Consider the following 23,382-nt stretch of genomic DNA (forward strand, 5'->3'; position numbering starts at 1 on the left):
GCCGCCCCCTGCCAGGACGCGTCCCAGGATGCGTGTCACAGCACCAAACGCGTGCCCACACGCGTGTGCACGAGAAAATTTGGGCTTTCTTGCTGAAAAGCCCGGTCAGTCAGAAATAAAAGGAGCAGAGTGCGTTTGGACAAGGGTTGGACAGTTTGGAGTGCGAAAATACATTAGAGAGGCTGGAGAATTCAAGATTGATGCAAGGAGTGAAGGATTCTATGAGCATTAGCCATTGAAGATCTGATTCCTTCATTTATCTGTAATGTCTACAATCAAAACTATGTTTTCCGTTATTTTTATGAGTAGCTAAACCCCCCATTGCTAGGGGGGTGACCCTGATTCTGATTGTGATGAATTTATTCCATTGATGCAATAACTATTTTACTTTTCATATTTGTTAATTTGTTCTTCATCCGTTAATAATGCTTTATCCGTCGAAAAAACGGATTCTGAATATGAATGAATAGTGTAGCTGGACGGCATATTATTTGTGGACATGATTAAGAACATATAGTATTTATATCACCTAGGACTAGGGATATCATATTGTAACCGGAATTTCTTGTTATTGGAATGCTTGATCATAACCGTAATTATCTATGGACATAGTAATTAGGTTGTGAGGTCAAAGATCTTTTCACTAAGGCCTTAGGATTAGATACTCTAAAGAACCGGTAATTAACTATGAAAAGCATGTTATTGTATTGAGACGGAGAATTCGTTGCATGAAGAATCATTCACCGTCCCTAGCAATCTACTCATCTCTGTTCATCGTTCCATTATTCTGTTTATTTACTTTATTTGCAAAACCAATCAAAACAACCTTTTTGAACTTTTGTTTAATTGAAACACTGATAAAACTCTATATCGTCAAGCAGTCCTTGAGATTCGATACTTGGGATTTTCCCATTACTACTACATAGGCAAAAATAGTACACTTGCTATTTTCCTGTCAGCGGTCTAGGCTACTTATCTCGTACATACCATTCTTCGTTGAAGATTTCTCTCCAAAAGTTCTCTCTGACTGAGCTCTCTCGCTTCCCCATTGATAATGGTTCTGAGCCATACTCTCGATAAGTGCGTAGGCATCGGCATATTCTTTGTCCATCAGTGCGCCACCTGCGGCGGCGTAAATTATAAGTCTCGTGTTGTAGAGGAGACCATTGTAGAAGGTATGTATAACTAACCACTCTTCTAATCCGTGATGTGGACAGAGTCTCGGTATGTCCTTGTATCTCTCCCATGCTTCGAATAAGGACTCGTTGTCTTTTTTTCTAAACCCATTGATCTGGGATCTTAGCATGACGGTCTTACTAGGTGGAAAATATCGTGCCAGGAAGACTTTCTTAAGTTCATTCAATGTAGTGACAGAATTTGCAGGTAAAGACTGGAGCCAAGCTCTAGCTCTATCCCTTAGTGAAAAAGGAAAAAGGCGTAGTCAGATAGCTTCCGAACTGACACCATTTGCTTTTACAGTGTCTGCATATTGCAAGAACACTGACAAATGAAGATTAGGGTCTTCCGTCGGATTTCCAGAAAATTGATTTTGTTGTACTGCTGACAACAAAGATGGCTTCAACTCGAAATTGTTCGCCTCTATAGCGGAAGCAACAATGCTATTGTGTGGTTCAGCTTGCGAAGGAATGGCGTAAAACTTGAGAAGACGCGGCTGTTCTCCCATGGTTGATTCTTCAACTGGTTCAGAAGTAGGATTAGAAACAAGAGTGCGAGTTCGTTGTAATCGACGTGATATAGTGATAGAACGCTCCAGTTCGGGAATTGGCAGTACTAAGTCTTCACTTCGAGAGCGTGTACTTGGCATGCACAAAGGGAATTAGAGTAATTAAGTTGCCTTAGTCTATACAATGTAACAGTTAATTACGATATCGACTAAATTAGTCCCCGGTAACGGCGTCAAAAACTTGATCGCGACAAAGTGGGTATGTCTGTGATTATGACTGCAAGTGCACAATCTATCGCGTAGTTTTAAAAAGATATCGAACCCAAAGGACTAAGAATCGACCTTAATGTAGTTAATCGTTACTACGTAAATATAAGGCTATCGTTTGATTGATTGAGATCAGACGGGGGAAAATAAAAAATAGAATTAAATTAAATCAAAGGATAATTATATCGGTATGTAATAGTCGGACATCGGGGATCTAGTAAACTATCGATGCGGATTGTAATTTAAAATTACTTTTCTGTAGAAATCATTAGTTTAAAAACCTTCCTCTCAAACTCTCGTGTTTATTGATTATGATTTCACTATTAAACCTAAGTGAGCGCTCTCGTTGTATCAATTAAAGTTTAAATTGATTTTTGAAAACAAATGAAAACTATACCCTTAAAGCGCTCTCGCTGTATTTAAGGTTAATGCCTAATTTCTAAGGTCCAGTTAAAATCTCAAACTTCCGTTTTTATCGATCATAACTTTTATCGTTTTTAACTCTCGTTATAAAATAGTTTAATTAAGCTTTTAGAAATTATAGCCAGATAAATAAATTTTAGTTAATAAATTACATCGATAGCATCACTAGATTCCCTCGGTTATATGAATTTACATACCGATAAGGGATATTTAGCCGGACATTATTTTAATAGACGAAACAGAACAAATATAGCAAGTATAAAATAATCCAGACATAATTTGATAAACTAACATAAACAGTAATTAATAATAAATGCTAATAAATAAACCTGAATTAAATTGCAGACTGAATATTGAAATCTTGCAGCACTGGTTCTCGAATCCGGTACTGGAATTAAATTCTGAAATTAAATCTAATGCTAAAAAACTGAAACTAAATCCGAAGCTAGAAAGAAAAACTGAGTTGCAATAGTATTTTCGGTGTGGAAATCTATTGCAGGAAGTGGGTAGGAAGAAGTAGCAGAAATTGAAATTTGCATAGAAAAGAAAATGAAGGCAGTAGGTTAAAGCTTCGTCACCCTTTCAATTAATCTTGATGGGTATTTATAGAGCTGCAGATTCTTGAATTTGAACTTGTTTCACAGTAGTAGCATGTCTTTCGGAGGAGAAAATGGCGGAGAGAAACTGGGTAACGTCTTCTGGGCTTGAGTGTGTGACTCACGTCACACACTAGTAAATGGGGAGGTGCCGACCGGCAAGAGGGGGTATGTGACGGACGGCAGGCACTCCCTTGTGCCACTCGTCACGTGCATCACTTCCTTTGCACGTTGGACTTGCTTGCTGCATTACTTTTGGGCCTTTTGCTTCTTATTTGCACCCCCGTTGATTCAAGTGTCCCTTCTAGCAATTTCTCTTCATTTTGGCTCTTTTTTTCGATCATTTCTTTTACGAGCCCTGGTTTAATAAATTCCTGAAATAAATACAAAATACCGGCATAACACGAAATAAAATAATAAAATTGAAATAAAATAAGATAATAATACATGTAAATTAAGCTAAATATACGATACGTTTTCGTGTTCTCAATCATTCATTGGAAAAAGTCAAACTGTATGGGTCAACCTTTGACTTTTGAGAAAATTGGTCAACTTTGGACTTTTGAAGATCAAGATCATCAACATATGATTATTAAAGTCATTTGACCAAGAAAAATCAAGAAAATAAATCAAAAATCAAAAAGTCAACAAAAGTCAAAATTAGGGTTTTAAGTGATTTTGACCTCATTTTGGGGACTTCAAATTTCACCTACAAATTCAAAAATCTCCCAACATAAAAGTTGTAGATTTTGATCAAATAGACAACTTTGTCACTAATAGCATTTCTTCAAAAGATGATTAATTTGAGAGATATTGGATCAAGAAGTTTATGTTCAAAAAACTTGGAGAAATTTTAAGTGTTTTAACATGGATTTCTTCCAACTTTGTGGCCATTTTTCACCATGACCCAAAAGGAGTTTTAGAAAACTTTTAACAAGTGGATTGAAGTATATAGCAAGGGCTTTCCAAAGAGACCATTAGTATGAAATTTCATCACTTGAGCTATGAGATATGATTTTGCAAAGAAGGCATCATAGCACTTGAATTTTAAGAAGGGACATGAAGAAGTTATGAACCAAAAACATTTCAAATGCAAAGATTCCTTTCTTGCAGCCCATGTAACTTGTTCCAAACACTAAATTTAGAAGATTACACTTGATTTTGAGCTATAATCCAAGTGTCTAATGCATTATCCAAGTGATCATTCCATTAATGGCATAAAGATCACATTTCCATTCTTGAAAAGTAGCTTTAATCACAACAACTCTTCTCTTGAGCCACTACATTGTTTCTTCAGCAACAAAAGCAAGTTGAAAGTCACAAGAAAGTCTCCACAATGCTGAGAAACTAACCAACAACTCCAAGCATGCTTGTACCACACCATTGGAAACACAATTTTCTCATTTCTTCATGAATAAGCAAAATGGTACAAGTATCACATGGGAGCTCCAATGGATCAGATTTTTCCCTCCACAAACCCTAATTTATGCCTATAAATATAGGTCATTGCTCATTGCATCAAACACACAAAAATTCTCCAAGTCACTACCTCACTTGAAATTCTCATTTTTCCATATTTGCATTCTTTGAGTGATTTGGAGTTCCACAAGTTCTGGGAGTCTAACAACCATTCCAACAACTTCTAGTCATCATTTAAAAGTTGTACATCATCTTCACCACCTTCAAAACCACCTCTAACCAAAAATCACTTTCCAACCTCCATTAAAGAATCTTTTGAATCCTTAACCTTCCAATTATCATTCCATACACACATTGTCCAAACTATTGATCCAAACACCTTCCCTACATCATATTGAAGCTGTCCACACCCTTAACTAAAAATTGTAACACTTGGAACCCCAAGTTCCATCTTCACTTTCTTATTTTGTAGGTAACTTTGAGCAGGAGGTTTCAGAAGGTCTCAAGTTCAAGTGAGCACCCAGAAAGCTTCCACAAGGGCTCAGGAAGCTAATAGAATCAAGAAAATACTTCTAGGAGTTCTCCATTGTCAGATTCGATTTCAGTTAAGAGGTAAACTTCAAAACTAGAACTCCCTCATTTGAGCATCAATTTTTGTGTTTCTTGATACTATTCTACTCAGAATCATGTGAGGATTAATATCCCTAAGGTTTTAGGGATCAGTTGTGCATATCCATTATTTAATTTCAGTTTTAAATTTTAGGGTTCATAGAGTTTTTTTTGGAAATTAATGATTTATGTTTGAAATAAACTGAAACAAGTTACATGGTTGGATTCCTAGTTAAAAAACGAACAATTTTCATGTTTACATCACTGCAATTGGTTGAGAAATAAATTGTGTCGAAATTCAAAAATGGTGAATTGTTGTTGTTCGTGCGAGGAAGAAGATGAAGTTCTTCGGCCAGATTTTCAAAAACCCATTTGTTTTATAATGTATTTAATTGAAGTTTTTTATTTAATGACTAATCGTGATAGCTGAGTTGGTAGTGTGTGTGTTTGAAGTGTGTCCCATAGGTCTGGGGTTCGAATCCCCCTCGCCCCAGACCTTTTGTTTCTTTTTATTTTATAGGCATTTTCAACTTGTTTTGCTATGTTACCAATTGATTGCATCCACTGACTGGGCCAAGCACATGGCCCAGTGGCTAGTCTTTTAATCTGCAAGGCAAGGGGCGTGAGTTCAAGCCTCCCTAGGGCCAAAACCATATTTTAATCACTAGTTTATTTCATTTCTTTTATAACTTTGATAATTCATTTTAAATGGTAAATTAAATTATTTTAACTTGAGATTTTTTGTACCTCTTATTTAATTTGCCTATTTTCATGATATAACTTTAAAATAAAAATCTATTATTTATTTTATCATTAAAAAAATTAATCAAAACAAGTCCTTTTTAGGTGTTTAAAATACAAAAAAAATCCTTTCTTTTAATATTTTCTCCAAACAAATTGATAATATTTTTTGTGTGAGTATTTCTAGGGTTAGGTCAATATCCTCTTGATTATATCATGTACCCTTAGATCAACCCTCTTTTAGGGTTTGGTATTTCAAGTAAAAAATAAAAAATAAATTAGGTTTTGGTGATTCTAAAATACTAATTTCAAAAACCCTAATCCTTGATTCTTTGCTTATCCATGTTAAATGCGACTTGTTGCTTTGATCATTGCTTTTGTTTGTGTACATATACTTGTTAATTATCATCCTTGTATCCTTGTACTTGTTATCCATTGTATTATCATTGTATATACTTTGTTTACTAACCAACATGCATGAAATACATATATCCATCCATCATCCATCATATTCATTCATACATGAAATGATTTCAAAGGTATTAAACCTCTATTATCCATTATCATTTGAGTTTACATTGATGTTTGTTATACTCACTTGTTTGTCTTTTGTAACACATGTTATCACACACACTTAAGGTATCCATTGTTTGATTACTTAAAGTTGTTGTTGAAAAATCCAAAGGAATGAGAATGGTATTGACTAAAATTGTCAAGGTACTCAATCTCTTCTCCAATCTCTTTATCTTTGTGCTCAGTATTGTTAAAGCTTTGAACTTGTTTTTGAAAATGTTTTTGTATTGTTAAAACTCAACCTATTTAAAATCAACCCTTGGTTTTGTATTTTTAAAGCTCAACCAAGCCCCCGTTTAAAAACCTTGGTACTAAGAGGAGAAGTATTTCCGGTGAAACTACTCTTAGTCCATTGACCTTGTATTATTAAAGCTTGGTCCCCTTTTATTTAAAACTTGTTAAGTATTGTTAAAGCTTAACATTTTAAAAATCCGTTGAGTATTGTTAAAGCTCAACACCCAAAAAGATTTTGGCCACTTTAGGCTCTTTTATTTTTCCTTTTAAAAGGAACTACAAAAGCTCTGACTTTCCTATTGATAAAGGGGTGTGTAGGCCTAAGATGCGATGTCTTATTGAGCTCACTTTTAAAAGCCTTCTTTTCTCATCTCCCCACTCTATTTAAACAAAAACACCAAGGCATTTTCAAAATAACAGTAACAATAATAACAATATTTTCAAAGAGGTTCCTATGGAGTACCATAGATATGAGGGGTGCTTAAAACCTTCCCCTTGCATAACAAACCCCCCGTACCTAAATCCTTGTCTTTTTATTAGTTTTGTTTTAAAACTTCTTAGGGTTTTTTCGTTCTTTTCCCATTTCCTTTGGAAACAATAAAGCGCGGCGGAGACTCTATTTAAAACAAATGAGCTAAGACTATTCAATGGCTTTAGTCTTACAAATTTCACCGCTACACTGTCCAACACAAATTCTTCACTAAAACTCAACCAAAATAATGATTTAATCATGGAAACAAGATATTCTAAAATATAAGACCATTTAGCATCATAAAAACAAGATTTCATGATATTGATTTCATGACATTGATTTCATCACCTCATTTCAAAACCCTAACATTTCAAAACTATGAAAATGATGAACAAATCCTAGTTTCATGCTACTACCCATACATTAATCATAAAGAAAACCCACCCTTACTTTAGGGATGTTACACCAATCGATTAGACGCTTCAAAAATGTTTCCAAAATTTTTTGACAAATTTTGCTTCACCTAGCACCATTCCAAAACATTGTTAGGGATGTTCTCTTAACAAATAAAGGATTAAAAACGTATTTTAGTGTGTGTGTGTGTGTGTGTGTGATTTATTCATATAACTTTATAGAAAAATCCACGTGTTTTTACAAAACATGGTTCACTGAGACACGATTGACGAGATTTCACACTTTAAAGCTTCAAGACTTGCCAAGTAAATCATGAAGGATAGAAAAACACTTAGAAAGGGAGGGGATTGAATAAGTGTAACTTCAATAACTTAGAAGATAAAACAATGAACACAATTATTTTTATCCTGGTTCGTTGTTAACCAAACTACTCCAGTCCACCCCCTTAGAGTGATTTACCTCAACTGAGGATTTAATCCATTAATCCAACTGATTACAATGGTTATCCGCTTAGAAACAATCTAAGTCTTCTAGAGTATACAAATCACAACTTGATCACTCTAGGAATCCTTCTAGAGTCTACAGATCACAACTTGATCACTCTAGGAATCCTTCTAGAGTCTACAGATCACAACTTGATCACTCTAGATATTCTTTTACAATCAATGTAAAATAAAGTTTACAAGAATATAAATTGCTTCTAATAAAGCTGTAATCACAACTGTGATATTTCTCTTAAGTTCTAAACTTAACACTCACTAAAAATATTACAAGAGTTTGTGAGGTTGAAGATGAAGTTCGTGAGCTTTTGAATTTGATAGCGTTTCAGTATATTTGCACAAGTGTTCTTCTTTGCTTCTGATCAGAACTTCTATTTATAGGCGCTGAAAGGAAATGACCGTTAGGAGCATTTAATGCTTTGCGTGAATAGTACAACGCTGCATTTAATGTTTCACACTTTTGTCAACTACCTCGAGCCTTGCTTTTGCTGACTTTGCCTTTTGTAGCTTCTAACGTTCCTTTTGTCAGTCAGAGATTATACGTTTCAGCCTTTCATCTTGTACTTTCTTCTGGACTCAAATTTTGTAGATAACAACGATTGAATATCAGAGTCAACAGCTTTGGTGCAGAGCATCTTCTGTCTTCTGACTTTCAAGAGCTTGAGCGTGATACCATTCAGAACTTCAAAGCTTGTTCTTCTGACTTTCATTCTTCTGATGCTTTCAGTCCATGTTCTAATTCTGCTTGACCATCTTCTGATGTCTTGCCAAAGCATGTTCTGATGAAGCCATCCAGAACCTTCTGAGTCAGTTGCTTTTGAGTGCTAATATGTGCATACTCTTTATATATTTCTTGAAATGGAAAATGCAAAGGATTAGAGTACCACATTATCTTATACAAAATTCATATATAATGTTATCATCAAAACACAAAATATTGATCAGAACAATTCTTGTTCTAACAATCTCCCCCTTTTTGATGATGACAAAAACATATATAATTGATATGAATTTGTATCTAGAATATGAGATGAACAAAGACAATTACACAGATATAGCATAAGCATATGATCAGAGTGTGTGAATATGTCTCCCCCTGAGATTAACAATCTCCCCCTGAAACTAATACTAGAAGAATTTATAAATAAAAGACTTCCCTGAGTATTTTTCCATTTCAGTTGAGACTTTCACGTAGAATAGAACTTCAGAACATTCAGAGCTTCTCTTCAGAGCTTCCATTGGACAGCTGCAGAGCTTTAAATTTCACTTTGTAATCAATTGTATCAGAGCATACTCAATGGTATCAGAGCATACTCAATTGTATCAGAGCATTATTCTTGCTTCTGATCTTGAAGCTTTAGAGCACTAAGATTTCTTCAATTCTTTAAGAGCTTGCGTTTCCTTAGAATTGCTTTTTCCCATGTATTTTCTTCTCATGTTGAGCTTTGACCAAAATATCTCATTCCTGCAAAACTATCAAAGACAGAAAAAACTTGCAAATAATGTTAGGAATGTTGAGACTTAATCCCAGCAACTGATATTATAAGTCAATTCAATTATCACATTTCTCCCCTTTTTGTCATAACATCAAAAAGCATAAAAGATTCAGATGATAAAGACACACAAAGTGAAGAAAGAAAAGATAATTTTTCATTGATAATTAATCAGAAGATAACAGTACAGAAACAAATGCAATTCAAGCAGATGCAAACAACAAAGAAAACAAACTAAGACACAAGACAGACTACGACTGGCTAAGCTTAGAAGCTAAAACGGCCAGAAGGTTCTTAATCTCAGCAATGTCTTCAACTTGCTTCTGAGTAGCTTCCTTCTGATCCTTCATAAAGGATGTGAACTCAGCATGAATATCCTCGTGCTTGTCTAGACGAGTAGCCAAACTTGCTTGATTCTGTTGAAGCTTGTCCAAAGTGTTCATTAGAACAGAGACAGAAGGTCCGGCAGAAGCAGCAGTAAAACTGTTTTCCATAGTAGGAGGATTTGCACCAGCTTCAACCATAAGAACATCTTCATGATTTTCCTCAACAGGAATTTCTTCAGCAGGATGTTCTAGGCCTTCAAGAATTGCAGCCAGATTCTCTGGAGGTGTTAGAGCAACAGGTTCTGGAGGATATTCAACTTCTGGATATACCATATTTGGTGCCTTATCGGAGGGTTTCTCCCTAAGCCAGTTGAATAAAAACTGAAAATCTCCAGTCAGAACTTTGTATGGATGTGGCTTCCACACAACAATTGCCAGAGGATTCTCTTCTTCTACAAGCTCATCAACAAACTCCTTCTCTTCAAGAGGCTTCCAGCTGGTGATGGGATGGTAGTATCTTCCATCATCATACTCGAGAAAGTATCCAGAAGGACCAGGAGCTGCATCTAGACACTCTTTCTGAAGATTCAGAAGGTCAGATTGAATCTCTCTTCTAAAATCTCTCCTGAGCTTCCCAGTTGCTACATGATCCATCTTGGAGTCATGAGCAACCTTCAGAGCATCCAACCCTGTCTGTACCTTATATTTTAATAATTTAAAACAAATATAAACAGAGGGTTCAAGAGGGTTGATTCTGAGACCGGTGATAGGGGAGTCTGGGTTAAGAACAAAATAGGGTTCAGGTTCTCTAGAGAACAAAGCAGAGGTGGTAGAAGATGATAGAGATGATGAAGAATCTGCTGTGGAGGTGGTTGAGGGATCATTTAATGGTGAGATAGCAGAAGGAATGGAGGTGGTTGAGAAAATGTTTTCAGAAGGAATTAGTGGAAAGACAACATTTAGAGGTTGGGGGTCAAGAGTTGGTTCAGAATGAAGTGGACGGTGTCTTTTAGAAGTGGTGGAATAGGATGGAAGGGCAGAAGGAGGTGGTCTTTTCTGAGGGGGAAGGTCAGAGGTGTCTACATTGTCTATGTCTTCTATGAGCTTCTGAAGCAGTTCAGAAGTTTTAGGAACTTTGGGAGACTTTGTTGGTACTTGTTCAGAATTAGTAATAGGTACATAGTCAGAGATAACAATACCTGAAGATTTCTTCTTCTTGGCTTTCTTAGCATCAAGACCTTCTTCTGAGACCTTTCTCTTCAGCTTCTTCTGTTTCTTCTTCTTATCCTTTTTCTGTAATTCCTCCAAGGATGGAAGGGTTCTTTCACGAATCCATTCAGGATCAACATCTGATTTTTCTTTAACGCATAATTCCAGAATAGCTTAACAGATTCTGACAATTCTTCTTTGTACAATAGAGAGAAATCAACAACAGGATTTCTTCTTGTCAGAACATCAGAAGGTGCTTTAGGAGTTGTGGTTACTTTCTCAATTAGTTGCATTCTCCTTAGAGTGTGAGCATTCAAAATTCTTCCACATACTGCAGTCAGATGATTAGAGCCAACTGCTCTCAGAGTCTCAATCAGACCACTCTCAGTCAGAATGTCTGATATCAATCTGCCCAAAGGAATTGTTTTCTTCTTCAACTTGGGGTTCTTCAGACGTTCTTCTTCCCTTGACTCCTCAACATTAGTCTTCAAATGTTGAAACAGAATATGAGGAAGATTGACTCTCATACCTTTTCCAATGCAGTACAGGATAACCTGCTGATCTTGACTGATGTAGGTTACAGAGTTTGTTGATCTTCCATGATAAAGAGATCCCATAATAAACTTAGCCCAAACTCTGTAGGTAGGCTTGAGATCAATGGTGTGAGGAGAGTTTTTACCAGAAGTAAACAATTCTGGATTAATCTTTTCCCAATAAGATCTTCCAGGGAGAGCACCAGTTATACCACCTGTACTATCAAGATTATATAGCTTCCTTATCAGCTTTTCAGAGACAACCACTTCATGACCTAGCACGAAGGAAATGATAGCAGTTGGAGTAACAGTGGCATGAATCCAAAATTCCTTAACCAAAGCAGAGTAAACTGGTCCAATTAGACGATCAACGTAGTTTGCCCATCCTTGAACCAACATGCCTGTTTTGATTTTGAAATCATGTGCTTGCAGATTTTCAAAATCAACCATGGATTCATAGAGAACTTCAAGTTCATCGTAAGGAACCAAACACGTCTTCAATGGAGCAGTTACAGATTTCTTTTGTTGTTCTTGTCTTGAAGATGAAACCTTGTGTTGAACATTTGATGAAGAAGCCATTGATTTACTACTGAGATTACTGGGTTTCGTAACTTTAGAGTTTTTGAAGAGAGAGAAAAGGAGGCAAAAATGCATAAACAATGAACAATGAAGATGAATGGAAAGAGATGATATGATACAAAGATGCATTTATATAGGCACGGATTTGAAATAATATGCAATGAGATTATGAGAATGAACAGTTACAGAATGCAGAGAATCAAATGCATTTAATGTTGAGTGACGTTAGGGGAAAACGTGATATTTGAAATGATTTGCACAGTTACCTAGGGCGGCGTCTCATCAACTGCACGCATGCTTGTCGCTTCAGAATGAACACGTGTTCATCATCTGGAATAGCTGGTGACAGCTGTTTTGCTTTAAAAGAAATTCTGAATAAACTTAGACATATGAAACGTTAACAATAACAGAATCAGAATATCTAATTGATAAACAAGTTCAGAATATCTTATAAGAAAATAAATAAGCATTTCAAATCTAATCCATATATCAGATCTTCTCATCCTTTCACTTTGGGCATAAATCCATACTGATATTCTTCAGAATAAACTTAAACCTATCTTCAGCAAGGGGTTTTGTGAAGATATCAGCCCACTGATGTTCTGTATCCACAAAGTTTAAAAAAAGAGCACCCTTCTGAACATAGTCCCTAATGAAGTGATGTTTGATCTCAATATGTTTAGCTTTGGAATGTAAGATAGGATTCTTAGATAAACAAATAGCAGAAGTATTATCACAGAAGATAAGAATGTTACTCTCATATATCTGATAATCTTCTAGCTGACTCTTCATCCAGAGCATCTGTGTACTACATCCAGCAACAACAACATATTTTGCTTCTGTTGTAGAGAGGGAAATTGTGGCTTGCTTCTTGTTGTACCAAGAGATCAAATGACTTCCCAGAAACTGATAGTTTCCAGAAGTACTTTTCCTTTCAATTCTATCTCCAGCATAATTAGCATCACAAAATCCTACTAAGTTGTATTCTTCAGATCTTCTATAGACTAAACCAACATTAGTAGTACCTTTCAGATACCTTAGAATTCTCTTAACTGCAGTTAAGTGAGATTCTCTAGGATCTGATTGGAATCTAGCACATAGGCATACACTGAATAGAATATCAGGTCTAGAAGCAGTAAGATATAGAAGAGATCCAATCATACCTCTATAGAGCTTCTGATCTACCTTCTTAATTACCTCATCCTTACCTAATACACACGTTGGATGCATAGGAGTCTTTGCTTCTTTGCTTTTTGAAAGATTAAACTTCTTCAGAAGTTCTTTCACATATTTGGTCTGATGAACATAAGTTCCTTCAGAAGTTTGATTGATCTGGATCCCAAGGAAATACTTGAGTTCTCCCATCATACTCATTTCAAACTCTGCCTGCATAGACTTAGCAAACTCCTTTCCAAGTGTCACATTAGATGTTCCAAATATGATATCATCAACATAAATTTGGCAAATTAAAATATCCTTTTTAAAGGTTTTACAGAAGAGAGTTGTATCCACTTGTCCTCTAGTGAAACCATTATCCAGAAGGAAAGAACTTAATCTTTCATACCAAGTTCTGGGAGCTTGCTTCAGGCCATATAATGATTTCTTTAATTTGAAAACATGTTCTGGAGACTTAGAGTCTTCAAAAACCAGGAGGTTGGTGGACATATACTTCCTCATTTATATAACCATTTAAGAAGGCACTCTTAACATCCATCTGATACAGAGTGATGTTATGTTGAGTGGCAAATGAAATTAATAAGCGAATAGATTCTAATCTGGCCACTGATGCAAAGGTTTCTATATAGTAAATGCCTTCTTGCTGACTATAGCCCTGAGCAACCAGTCTGGCTTTGTTTCTTACAACTTCTCCTTTTTCACTTAGCTTGTTTATGAAGACCCACTTAGTTCCAATGATGTTAAATCCTTTTGGTCTAGGAACCAGATCCCACACATCATTCCTTATAAACTGATTTAGTTCTTCTTGCATGGCAATTATCCAGTTAGCATCTTCCAGAGATTGATCAACAGAAGTTGGCTCAATCAGAGATACTAGACCAAATTGACATTCTGCATTGTTCTTAAGGAATGCTCTTGTTCGATAGGATCATCTTTCTTTCCAATGATAACATCTTCTGGATGAGCAGAGTTGAGTCTAGAAGATCTTCTGGATGTTGGCTCTTCAGATATTCTGAGATTCTCCAAAGAGGCAGCAACTTGATCTTCTGAAACTTTGCTTCTAGGTTCGTCAGGATCTGAGTTAGAGATTTCTATATCTGCGAAATTCTCAAACTGCTTTGGCTTTTCAAGACCAAGCTTATCATCAAATCTGATATTGATTGACTCTTCTACTACAAGAGTTTCAGTATTGTATACTCTGTAGCCTTTTGAGCGTTCATAATATCCAAGTAGAAAACACTTTTGAGCTTTAGAGTCAAACTTATGCAGATGATCTTTACTATTCAGAATATAGCATACACATCCAAATGGAGGGAAATAAGAAATGTCGGGCTTTCTGTTCTTCCACAATTCATAAGGAGTCTTATTTAGAATAGGTCTTATGGAGATTCTATTCTGAATATAACATGCAATATTAATTGCTTATGCCCAGAAATGATTAGCCATATTGGTTTCATTGATCATGGTTCTGGCCATTTCTTGTAGAGTCATATATTTTCGTTCTACAACTCCATTTTGCTGTGGAGTTCTAGGACAAGAGAAATCATGGGCAATACCATTTTCTTTGAAATAAATCTCAAAGAATCTGTTTTCAAATTCACCACCATGATCACTTCTGACCTTTATGATTTTGCATTCCTTCTCAGATTGAATCTGATTGCAGAAGTCAAAGAACACAGTATGTGACTCATCCTTGTGTTTCAAGAACTTTACCCATGTCCATCTACTATAGTCGTCTACGATGACTAATCCATATTTCTTCCCTCTGATTGATGCTGTTTTGACTGGGCCAACAAGATCAATGTGCAGAAGTTCTAGCGGCCTAGAGGAAGAGACAACATTTTTAGACTTGAATGCAGGTTTTGAAAACTTCCCTTTCTGACATGCTTCGCAAAGAGCATCTTATTTACATTTCAGATTAGGGAGTCCTCTGACTAGATTAAGTTTGTTAATCTGAGAAATCTTTCTCAAACTAGCATGACCTAATCTTCTGTGTCAGACCCATTGCTCTTCACTAACAGACATAAGGCAAGTAACCTTTTGATTCTTAAGATCATTAAGATTAATCTTATAAATGTTATTCTTTCTCTTGCCCGTAAATAGGATTGAGCCATCCTTCTGACTGATAGCTTTACAAGACTTTTGATTGAAGATAATGTCATAACCATTGTCACTTAATTGACTTATGGACAATAAGTTATGAGCTAATCCATCTACTAAAAGAACATTAGTTATAGAGGGAGAGTTACCAATGCATATGATTCCAGAGCCAATGATCTTGCCCTTCTGGTTCCCTCCAAACTTAACTTCTCTAGCAGATTTAAGCTCCAGGTCTTGGAACATAGACCTTCTTCCTGTCATGTGTCGCGAGCACCCAGAGTCCAGGTACCATGACATGTTTTCCTTTGTCTTTTGAGCCTTGAAGGAGATCTGCAACAGGTATAATATTTTTCTTAGGTACCCACATTCTTTTGGGTCCTTTTGGGTTAGTTCTCCTCAAGTTCTGATTGAACTGAGGTTTAGCACAGAATTTATCATAAGAGTTTCTTGTGTGTACAACATATTTCTTGGTGTGTGTTATGTGGAAACTCTTAGAGTTAGATGTGTGCTTTATATCATGAGAATGACCAAACTTGAACTGATCATACAAAGGTTTGTATGTAATAACCATCTCATCAACAAGCTCAAGTTTGTATGGGGTTTCACCCTCATAGCCTATGCATATTCTCTTGTTTCCACTTACACCATATATCATAAAGGCTAGCTGACTTATGCCAATACCTCTAGATAGAAACTTCCTGAAACTCAAGTCATATTCCTTAAGAATATTGTTCACACTTGGAATAGACTTTTCTGAACTTGAAGGTGATTCAACATCTTTAGATAGTTTTAAAACTTTTTCTTTAAGTTCAGCATTTTCTATTTCAAGCTTCTTAGTTTCAGATGCAAAGAGCTTTCTCAGCTTTTTGTATTTGATACTAAGTTTAGCCTTGATTTCCAGAAGTTCAGTTAAGCTGGAAACAAGCTCATCTCTAGAAAGTTCAAAAAATACCTCTTCAGAATCTGAGTCTGATGTAGATTCTGATTCATCATCAACAGTGACCATTAGTGCTATGTTTGCCTGCTCATCTTCAGAGTCTGACTCTTGATCAGAAGAATCTAAGTCATCCCAAGTAGCCATTAAGCCTTTCTTCTTTTCAAACTTTTTCTTGGGCTTTTCCCTCCGAAGCTTTGAACACTCATTCTTGTAATGTCCAGGTTCCTTGCATTCATAGCACGTCACCTTCTTCTTGTCAGATCTTCTGTGTCCAGAAGATTCTCCTCTTTCAGGCCTTTTGAAGTTCTTAAAGTTCTTGAACTTTCTCTTCTTGCTTTTCCAGAGTTGATTTACTCTTCTAGAAATCATAGAAAGTTCATCATCTTCTTCTTCTGATTCTGACTCTTCAGAATCTTCTTCTTCAGCCTGAAAAGCGTTAGTGCATTTTTTATTATTAGATTTTAATGCAATGGACTTACCTTTCTTCTGAGGTTCATTTGCGTCCAGCTCTATTTCATGACTCCTCAGGGCACTGATCAGCTCTTCAAGAGAAACTTCATTCAGATTCTTGGCAATCTTGAATGCAGTCACCATTGGGCCCCATCTTCTGGGCAAGCTTCTGATGATCTTCTTGACATGACCAGCCTTTGTATATCCCTTGTCAAGCACTCTTAATCCAGCAGTCAAAGTCTAGAATCTTGAAAACATTGCTTCAATGTTCTCATCTTCCTCCATCTTGAAAGCTTCATACTTCTGGATTAAAGCAAGAGCCTTTGTCTCCTTGACTTGGGCATTATCTTCATGAGTCATCTTTAAGGATTCAAAGATGTCATGAGCTGTTTCTCTGTTTGTTATCTTCTCATACTCAGCATGAGAGATAACATTTAGCAATATAGTTCTAGACTTGTGATGATTCTTGAAGTCTTTCTTTTGAGCATCACTCATGGCTTGTCTAGAAACCTTGAGCATTTACAGGATGTGTGTAACCATCCAGCACTACATCTCATAAGTCACCATCTTGACAAAGAAAGTAACTTTCGAGTCTATCTTTCCAGTACTCAAAGTTTTCACCATCAAAAACTGGTGGTCTATTATAGCCATTGAAACTATTGCTTCCATTACCATTGTTGTTTTGTTCAGGAGTAGGAGTAGATGAAGTTGTTTCAACCATTTTAACTGTGTGTTTTTCTCCCTGAATCTTTTGTCTAACACGGTTAAGTGCTTGCACCTAGAACCGGCGCTCTGATGCCAATTGAAGGATAGAAAAACACTTAGAAGGGGGGGGGTTGAATAAGTGTAACTTCAATAACTTAGAAGATAAAAACAATGAACACAATTATTTTTATCCTGGTTTGTTGTTAACCAAACTACTTCAGTCCACCCCCTTAGAGTGATTTACCTCAACTGAGGATTTAATCCACTAATCCAACTAATTACAATGGTTATCCACTTAGAAACATTCTAAGTCTTCTAGAGTATACAGATCACAACTTGATCACTCTAGGGGTCCTTCTAGAGTCTACAGATCACAACTTGATCACTCTAGGAATCCTTCTAGAGTCTACTGATCACAACTTGATCACTCTAGGAATCCTTCTAGAGTCTAGAGATCACAACTTGATCACTCTAGATATTCTTTTACAATCAATGTAAAATAAAGTTTACAAGAGTATAAATTTGCTTCTAATAAAGTTGTAATCACATCTGTGATATTTCTCTTAAGTTCTAAACTTAACACTCACTAATAATATTGCAAGAGTTTGTGAGGTTGAAGATGAAGTTCGTGAGCTTTTGAATTTGACAGCGTTTCAGTATATTTGCATAAGTGTTCTTCTTTGCTTCTGATCAGAACTTCTATTTATAGGCGCTGAGAGGAAATGACCATTGGGAGCATTTAATGCTTTGCGTGAATAGTACAACGCTGCATTTAATATTTCACACTTTTGTCAACTACCTCGAGCCTTGCTTTTGCTGCTTTTACTGACTTTGCCTTTTGTAGCTTCTAACGTTCCTTTTGTCAGTCAGAGATTATACGTTTCAGCCTTTCATCTTGTACTTTCTTCTGGACTCATATTTTGTAGATAACAACGTTTGAATATCAGAGTCAACAGCTTTGGTGCAAAGCATCTTCTGTCTTCTGACTTTAAATAACTTGAGCGTGATACCATTCAGAACTTCAGAGCTTGTTCTTATGACTTTCATTCTTCTGATGCTTTTAGTCCATGTTCTGATTCTGCTTGACCATCTTCTGATGTCTTGCCAGAGCATGTTCTAATGAAGCCATCCAGAACCTTCTGAGTCAGTTGCTTCTGAGCGCTAATTTGTGCATACTCTATATATATTTCCTGAAATGGAAAATGCAAAGGATTATAGTACCACATTATCTTATACAAAATTCATATATAATGTTATCATCAAAACACAGAATATTGAACAGAACAATTCTTGTTCTAACAAATCAGTCATATAATTAATTGCTTGAGTCTTCTTAGAGACAAGGCTTGAGATTTATTCAAGTTAAGTACCACATCAGAGGATGTTTGCAGTGATTACCAAACCCTAATTTGTTTGCTTGATTCTTTAGCCGCTTATTACAATTGAATCCTCATATGTTGTAAAGGTTGCTATGCAACTTGCCATACAAGTATCATCATTAAAAACTCTTTCTAGTCGTCATTATCAAAAGCACCATATCAATAGCTCATTTGACTACTTCTTGGAGTACCCTGCGAAACATGATTCCAAATTATCTCTCTTTTTAATGACGACGACACATCTCTCAAGGAGGTGGTAAAAGAGACAAAACAAATACTTGGTTGACAAAACACTGTGCATTTAGGTCATATTTGGTTGGAACGACAATATTTGTGAACAAAAGTGCAAGCTGCATCGATGTAGTCTACATGACATACTTCAATGATTTAGAGTGGTTCCACGAGTACAATTGAGGGCCGCATGTTTGGTTTATTTGTACTTTAAACTAGGTGAAACTTGTCTTTGAGACACAAAACATATGACAGGAAGCTCCACACAATTTATGATAATTTATTTGCAACATTTATTGGTTACCAATATTTTCACAACGCTTGTGTTACCCTTGTTACTAATATTTTTTATCTTCTCTCACTTTCCTCGCATATCTTCTCTCACTTCACAACGCTTGTGTTACCCTTGCCCCATGCTTGCGCCTTTGACCCGTTTAGAGGGAATCAGGCGATAGAGTCGTACTAAATATTTATTGACCACACTGTAGCAGATGACATATATTTTTTCTCGTACAATGCCTTTAGGGATTATTTTGGAGACATATCTATGTAATAAACCTTTAAAATTTTACAAAAATGTGTCTCTAATACGTATTTTGAAAAATTAGGGGTGACTGATTCACTCGCGGAATATTATATGTAGTTTAGATGCGATGCATATCTAAATTATAAAACAACCAATTCAAATTTTTAAGTTGTTGACCCTTAGTGAATAGTGTGAATAAAGTAAAATATCCTACTTACTAATACTATTCTCCAAAAAGTCCACTCACCTGATACAAACACAAGGTCCAAACCAAAACCAAAACTAAAAGCCCAAACAGTACCTCACTCATAAAATTCTCCTGTCTCACAAATTTTGTCAAAAATCCTCTTTTCTTGTCTTGTCTTGTCGCACAGCTCAGTCGCCGGAAAACATGTACAGAGACGTTTCAAGTTGCAACACCTATGATTACGGCGACGCTGTGTATTGGGACGCTCGTTATATCCAAGAAGGTGGTTCCTTTGATTGGTATCAGCGTTACTCTGATCTTAAACCCTTCCTTCGTCACTATTTCCCTCTTTCTTCTACCATCCTCATGGTTGGTTGTGGCAATGCTGGTAAACCATTCTTTTTCCTTACTCACTTTTTCATTTTTCACTTCTCTTGCTCACGCCAAACACAGCAATTTCAATTTTTATCTTAAACCCTTGTCTTTTACCTTCCAAACTCAACTTTAGGGTTTTCAGCGTTTTTAGTTTTGGGGTTTGGCATGTTACCTTGGTGAATTTAATTTTCAGTGTATCAAATTAGGATCAGTTTGGATTTACTCTGTTTGAACTTATATACTTAGATTTGCTCTGGTAAGATTGCTTTTGAAATCAACTTATTTCAATTATCTCTCCAGAGTAGCTTATATGAAAGAACTTGTAGTTGTGTTTCTTATAAACTTCTGATAATTAGTTCAACAACAGATAAATACTTTCATGAGTTCAACTGTTTTGCATATTTTGTAAATGTGTAGCTTTAGTGTAAAAGCAGTTACTGTTTTGGATCGGAAAAGTACGTTTTTAAGAATCTGAGTAATTTTTAAAGTAGTTTAGGAAATTGAGTGGTGGCCCTAGGTCAAGCTAACTGAGTTTTGTGGATTCATTCTGAGGGGAATGGATTCCCTGCCTTTGTAACTTTATACTATATCACTCCATTAAAATATATTATTTTATAGAGAGAATTGTTGGTTTTATGAAAAATAGAGGTAAAGTTACAAAGGTATCAAAAACTAAAGTCAGCCAATCCCTCCCTCATTCTGAGTCATAAGAATTTTCCTGACCTGTTTTCAAAGTTAAAGCAGGGAGCAGTGAAACACTAGTACGCAGTTTTAGCCAAAGTACAAGTACTAGGTTCGTACCGGTACCGGTACGCGTATGGTATGTGTCGAGCCTGTACCTTTTTTCTTTTCTTTTTGGTACTTGCCTAGTACACGATTGGCGTGCGAATCCACAAAAAACACAATTCTTTTCTGTCTTCCGTCCGTATAATTTCGGAATTATTAGTTGGTCAAATTTAGGTTTTTAAATTTATTTATAAAAGGATTAGGTTTCAAGCTTTCAGCATTTGACGCCATGATTTATTGACACTTTTCAAGTGTGATTTTTTTGTTATTGAGTCAATCTTGACTCTTTTTGAGCAAAATGCTTTTTAAAATATAGATGTTTTACTGTCATTTCAACAATATAATTCTTTTATGTTTTTTTTTAATAATTATATTTAAGAAATTATATTGACATATCCGCATCTTAGTTTTTCTAAAAATGCCGTATTCCGTATCTGTACTGGATACAGGGTACTTATTCGAACCAGGGCAACACAGGCGGTGAGGGTAGGCATGTCCTGTTCAGTTTTGATTCCCATTGAACCAAAAATGGTTTTGTTTCACTTTTCTATTTGTATATCTAATTGTGGTAGCAATTCATCAGAATGTGAGTAATGCATATTGCATAGCCTTTTTGTCAATATTTCACAGTCTTCTATCTTACTTGAATGAGATTTCTCTTTTATTGAGTCCATAATTTTTCAGAAAATTTACAAGGAGCAAACGGATGTATTTTGCAGTTATTTCAGAGGATATGGTCAAAGATGGTTATGAGGAAATTGTTAACATTGATATTTCATCGGTTGCCATTGACATGATGAGAAGAAAATATGAGTACATCCCTCAGCTAAAATGTATCTTATCAATAACATTATTGAACTTTTTTTTTGCATAATCTTTCATGTCTGAACTTAAAATGACTACATGAATCTCAATAGACATGCAGATGGATGTAAGGGATATGAGCTTCTTTCCGGATGAATCTTTTGATGGTGTAATCGATAAAGGTACCATTTGATCATTTCACTGCCAACCTTATTCTTAGCGATGTTAATGGATTCTGTATTTATATACTAATGCTAATTTGGTTTTGCTATTGCATTTACACTTGTGCTTTGTTGATGATTGATCTAGGAACTCTCGATTCATTAATGGTAAGGTGCTTCACCGATTGTTCTCCATCGTTTATCTAATTTAGTATATTCGCGTACTAATAATCATTTTTTCTTTTCTATTTTAGTGTGGCACCGATGCACCAATTAGTGCTTCTCAGATGCTTGCAGAAGTGTGTAGGTTGTAAAAACTTAAATGAAAATACATTACTTAAAAAATTTGAAACTAGTATTTATTATTCATGCTTTATTTCTAAATTCTCGCTAATTATGCCCATGTTTTTTCTTTTCAGACTTCTAAAACCTGGCGGGACTTATATGATGGTAATCTCATTTAAATAGATTTGGAGTTCTATTTTTCAGCTCGCCATGATATATTCTGCATATTCAGAAAATACTTATTAACGACTAAATTGCCCCCTTGCAGATTACATATGGCGATCCAAAAGTAAGGATGCCTCACATAAGCAAACCTGTATACAATTGGAAAATCACATTGTATAATATCCGTAAGATTTCACTCTTGCGGCCTTTTCCCGAACTCGATAACACCAACTGAATTGAATCTACTTATTTCTTAAGTTCATTTTCTCAATGATTATATTACTCTTAATCCATGCAGCAAGACCGGGATTTAATAAGCCAGAAGGTAGTACTTCTTCGAAGAAATCATTGTTGGAACCTATTCCTCTTACTGAAGCAGGCTTACTTCCAGCAGATTGGGTTCTGGAAGATCCAGATTCTCACTTTATATATGTTTGTAGAAAGGTAAAGGACGCAGATGTATAGCGCTTATTACTCGCATTGAAGCAGTGAAGAAGGTGGTGTTTGTTCTCCTCCCAAATGTTGTTGTGCATCATTAGCTATTTTCTCTTGTTGGTTGTTGCATTTGTTTGCCTTAAGCCAGGATTCTACCATAGCCATTATTTTCTCATCATTTAGTTGTAGAACACACTATATTTATTTATTTATAATTCTACACACTCATAAATCAGGTGAAATCTTTATGAGTATATCAACCAAAAGTAGAGAATTTATTAGAAATAATATGTTGAGAGTGTGTTATCAGTTTTCAGTAGTTAAAATAATTTGTACACTTTCAAATGAACTTCATAACTTAGTTTTTGCTAATTTTCCTTCTAAAGCTCCAAAGTTCTTTCAACATACATTATTTGAGATTTTTTCAGTAAAGTTTAAGTGATTGAGGATGTGCCAAGTAGATCTAAGAGTGATTTTAGATTCAAATTTTGGTAAAGTAATTTTAGATTTAAATTCTTATATGTCAATTTTATTGTTTGGATAAAATTGTTTGAGAATTTTTAAAATAAATTTTTGTATGAAATATTTGTCAATCAAAGTCATGTGAT

At 35.6% G+C, this 23,382-nt stretch overlaps 1 protein-coding gene and 1 non-coding gene across 2 annotated transcripts; both read left to right on the forward strand.

Moving 5' to 3' along the window:
* Positions 1-1,199: 1,199 nt before the first annotated feature.
* Positions 1,200-1,306, forward strand: LOC131641326 (small nucleolar RNA R71). The gene has a single exon (XR_009295492.1). It is a non-coding gene; the product is annotated as a small nucleolar RNA R71 (small nucleolar RNA).
* Positions 1,307-19,845: 18,539 nt separating this feature from the next.
* LOC131641320 (uncharacterized) lies at positions 19,846-23,006 on the forward strand. The gene is made up of 8 exons (XM_058911618.1): positions 19,846-20,151; positions 21,644-21,757; positions 21,842-21,910; positions 22,038-22,057; positions 22,144-22,196; positions 22,309-22,339; positions 22,443-22,524; positions 22,638-23,006. Exons 1-8 carry the CDS (start codon positions 19,968-19,970, stop codon positions 22,802-22,804), a joined length of 720 nt encoding a protein of 239 aa, XP_058767601.1. The 5' UTR covers positions 19,846-19,967; the 3' UTR covers positions 22,805-23,006.
* Positions 23,007-23,382: the final 376 nt, after the last annotated feature.

The sequence above is a fragment of the Vicia villosa genome, unplaced genomic scaffold (genome assembly GCF_029867415.1).
Source record: "Vicia villosa cultivar HV-30 ecotype Madison, WI unplaced genomic scaffold, Vvil1.0 ctg.003663F_1_1, whole genome shotgun sequence".
Classification (NCBI taxonomy): domain Eukaryota; kingdom Viridiplantae; phylum Streptophyta; class Magnoliopsida; order Fabales; family Fabaceae; genus Vicia; species Vicia villosa.

Bases quoted from the DNA above. Each gene is read 5' to 3' on its own strand.
- LOC131641320 (XM_058911618.1), top strand. From the start codon at position 19,968: ATGTACAGAGACGTTTCAAGTTGCAACACCTATGATTACGGCGACGCT. The intron at 21,758-21,841 runs GTATCTTATCAA...GAATCTCAATAG, and splicing joins GTACATCCCTCAGCTAAAAT to ACATGCAGATGGATGTAAGG. The intron at 22,525-22,637 runs GTAAGATTTCAC...TAATCCATGCAG, and splicing joins AATCACATTGTATAATATCC to CAAGACCGGGATTTAATAAG.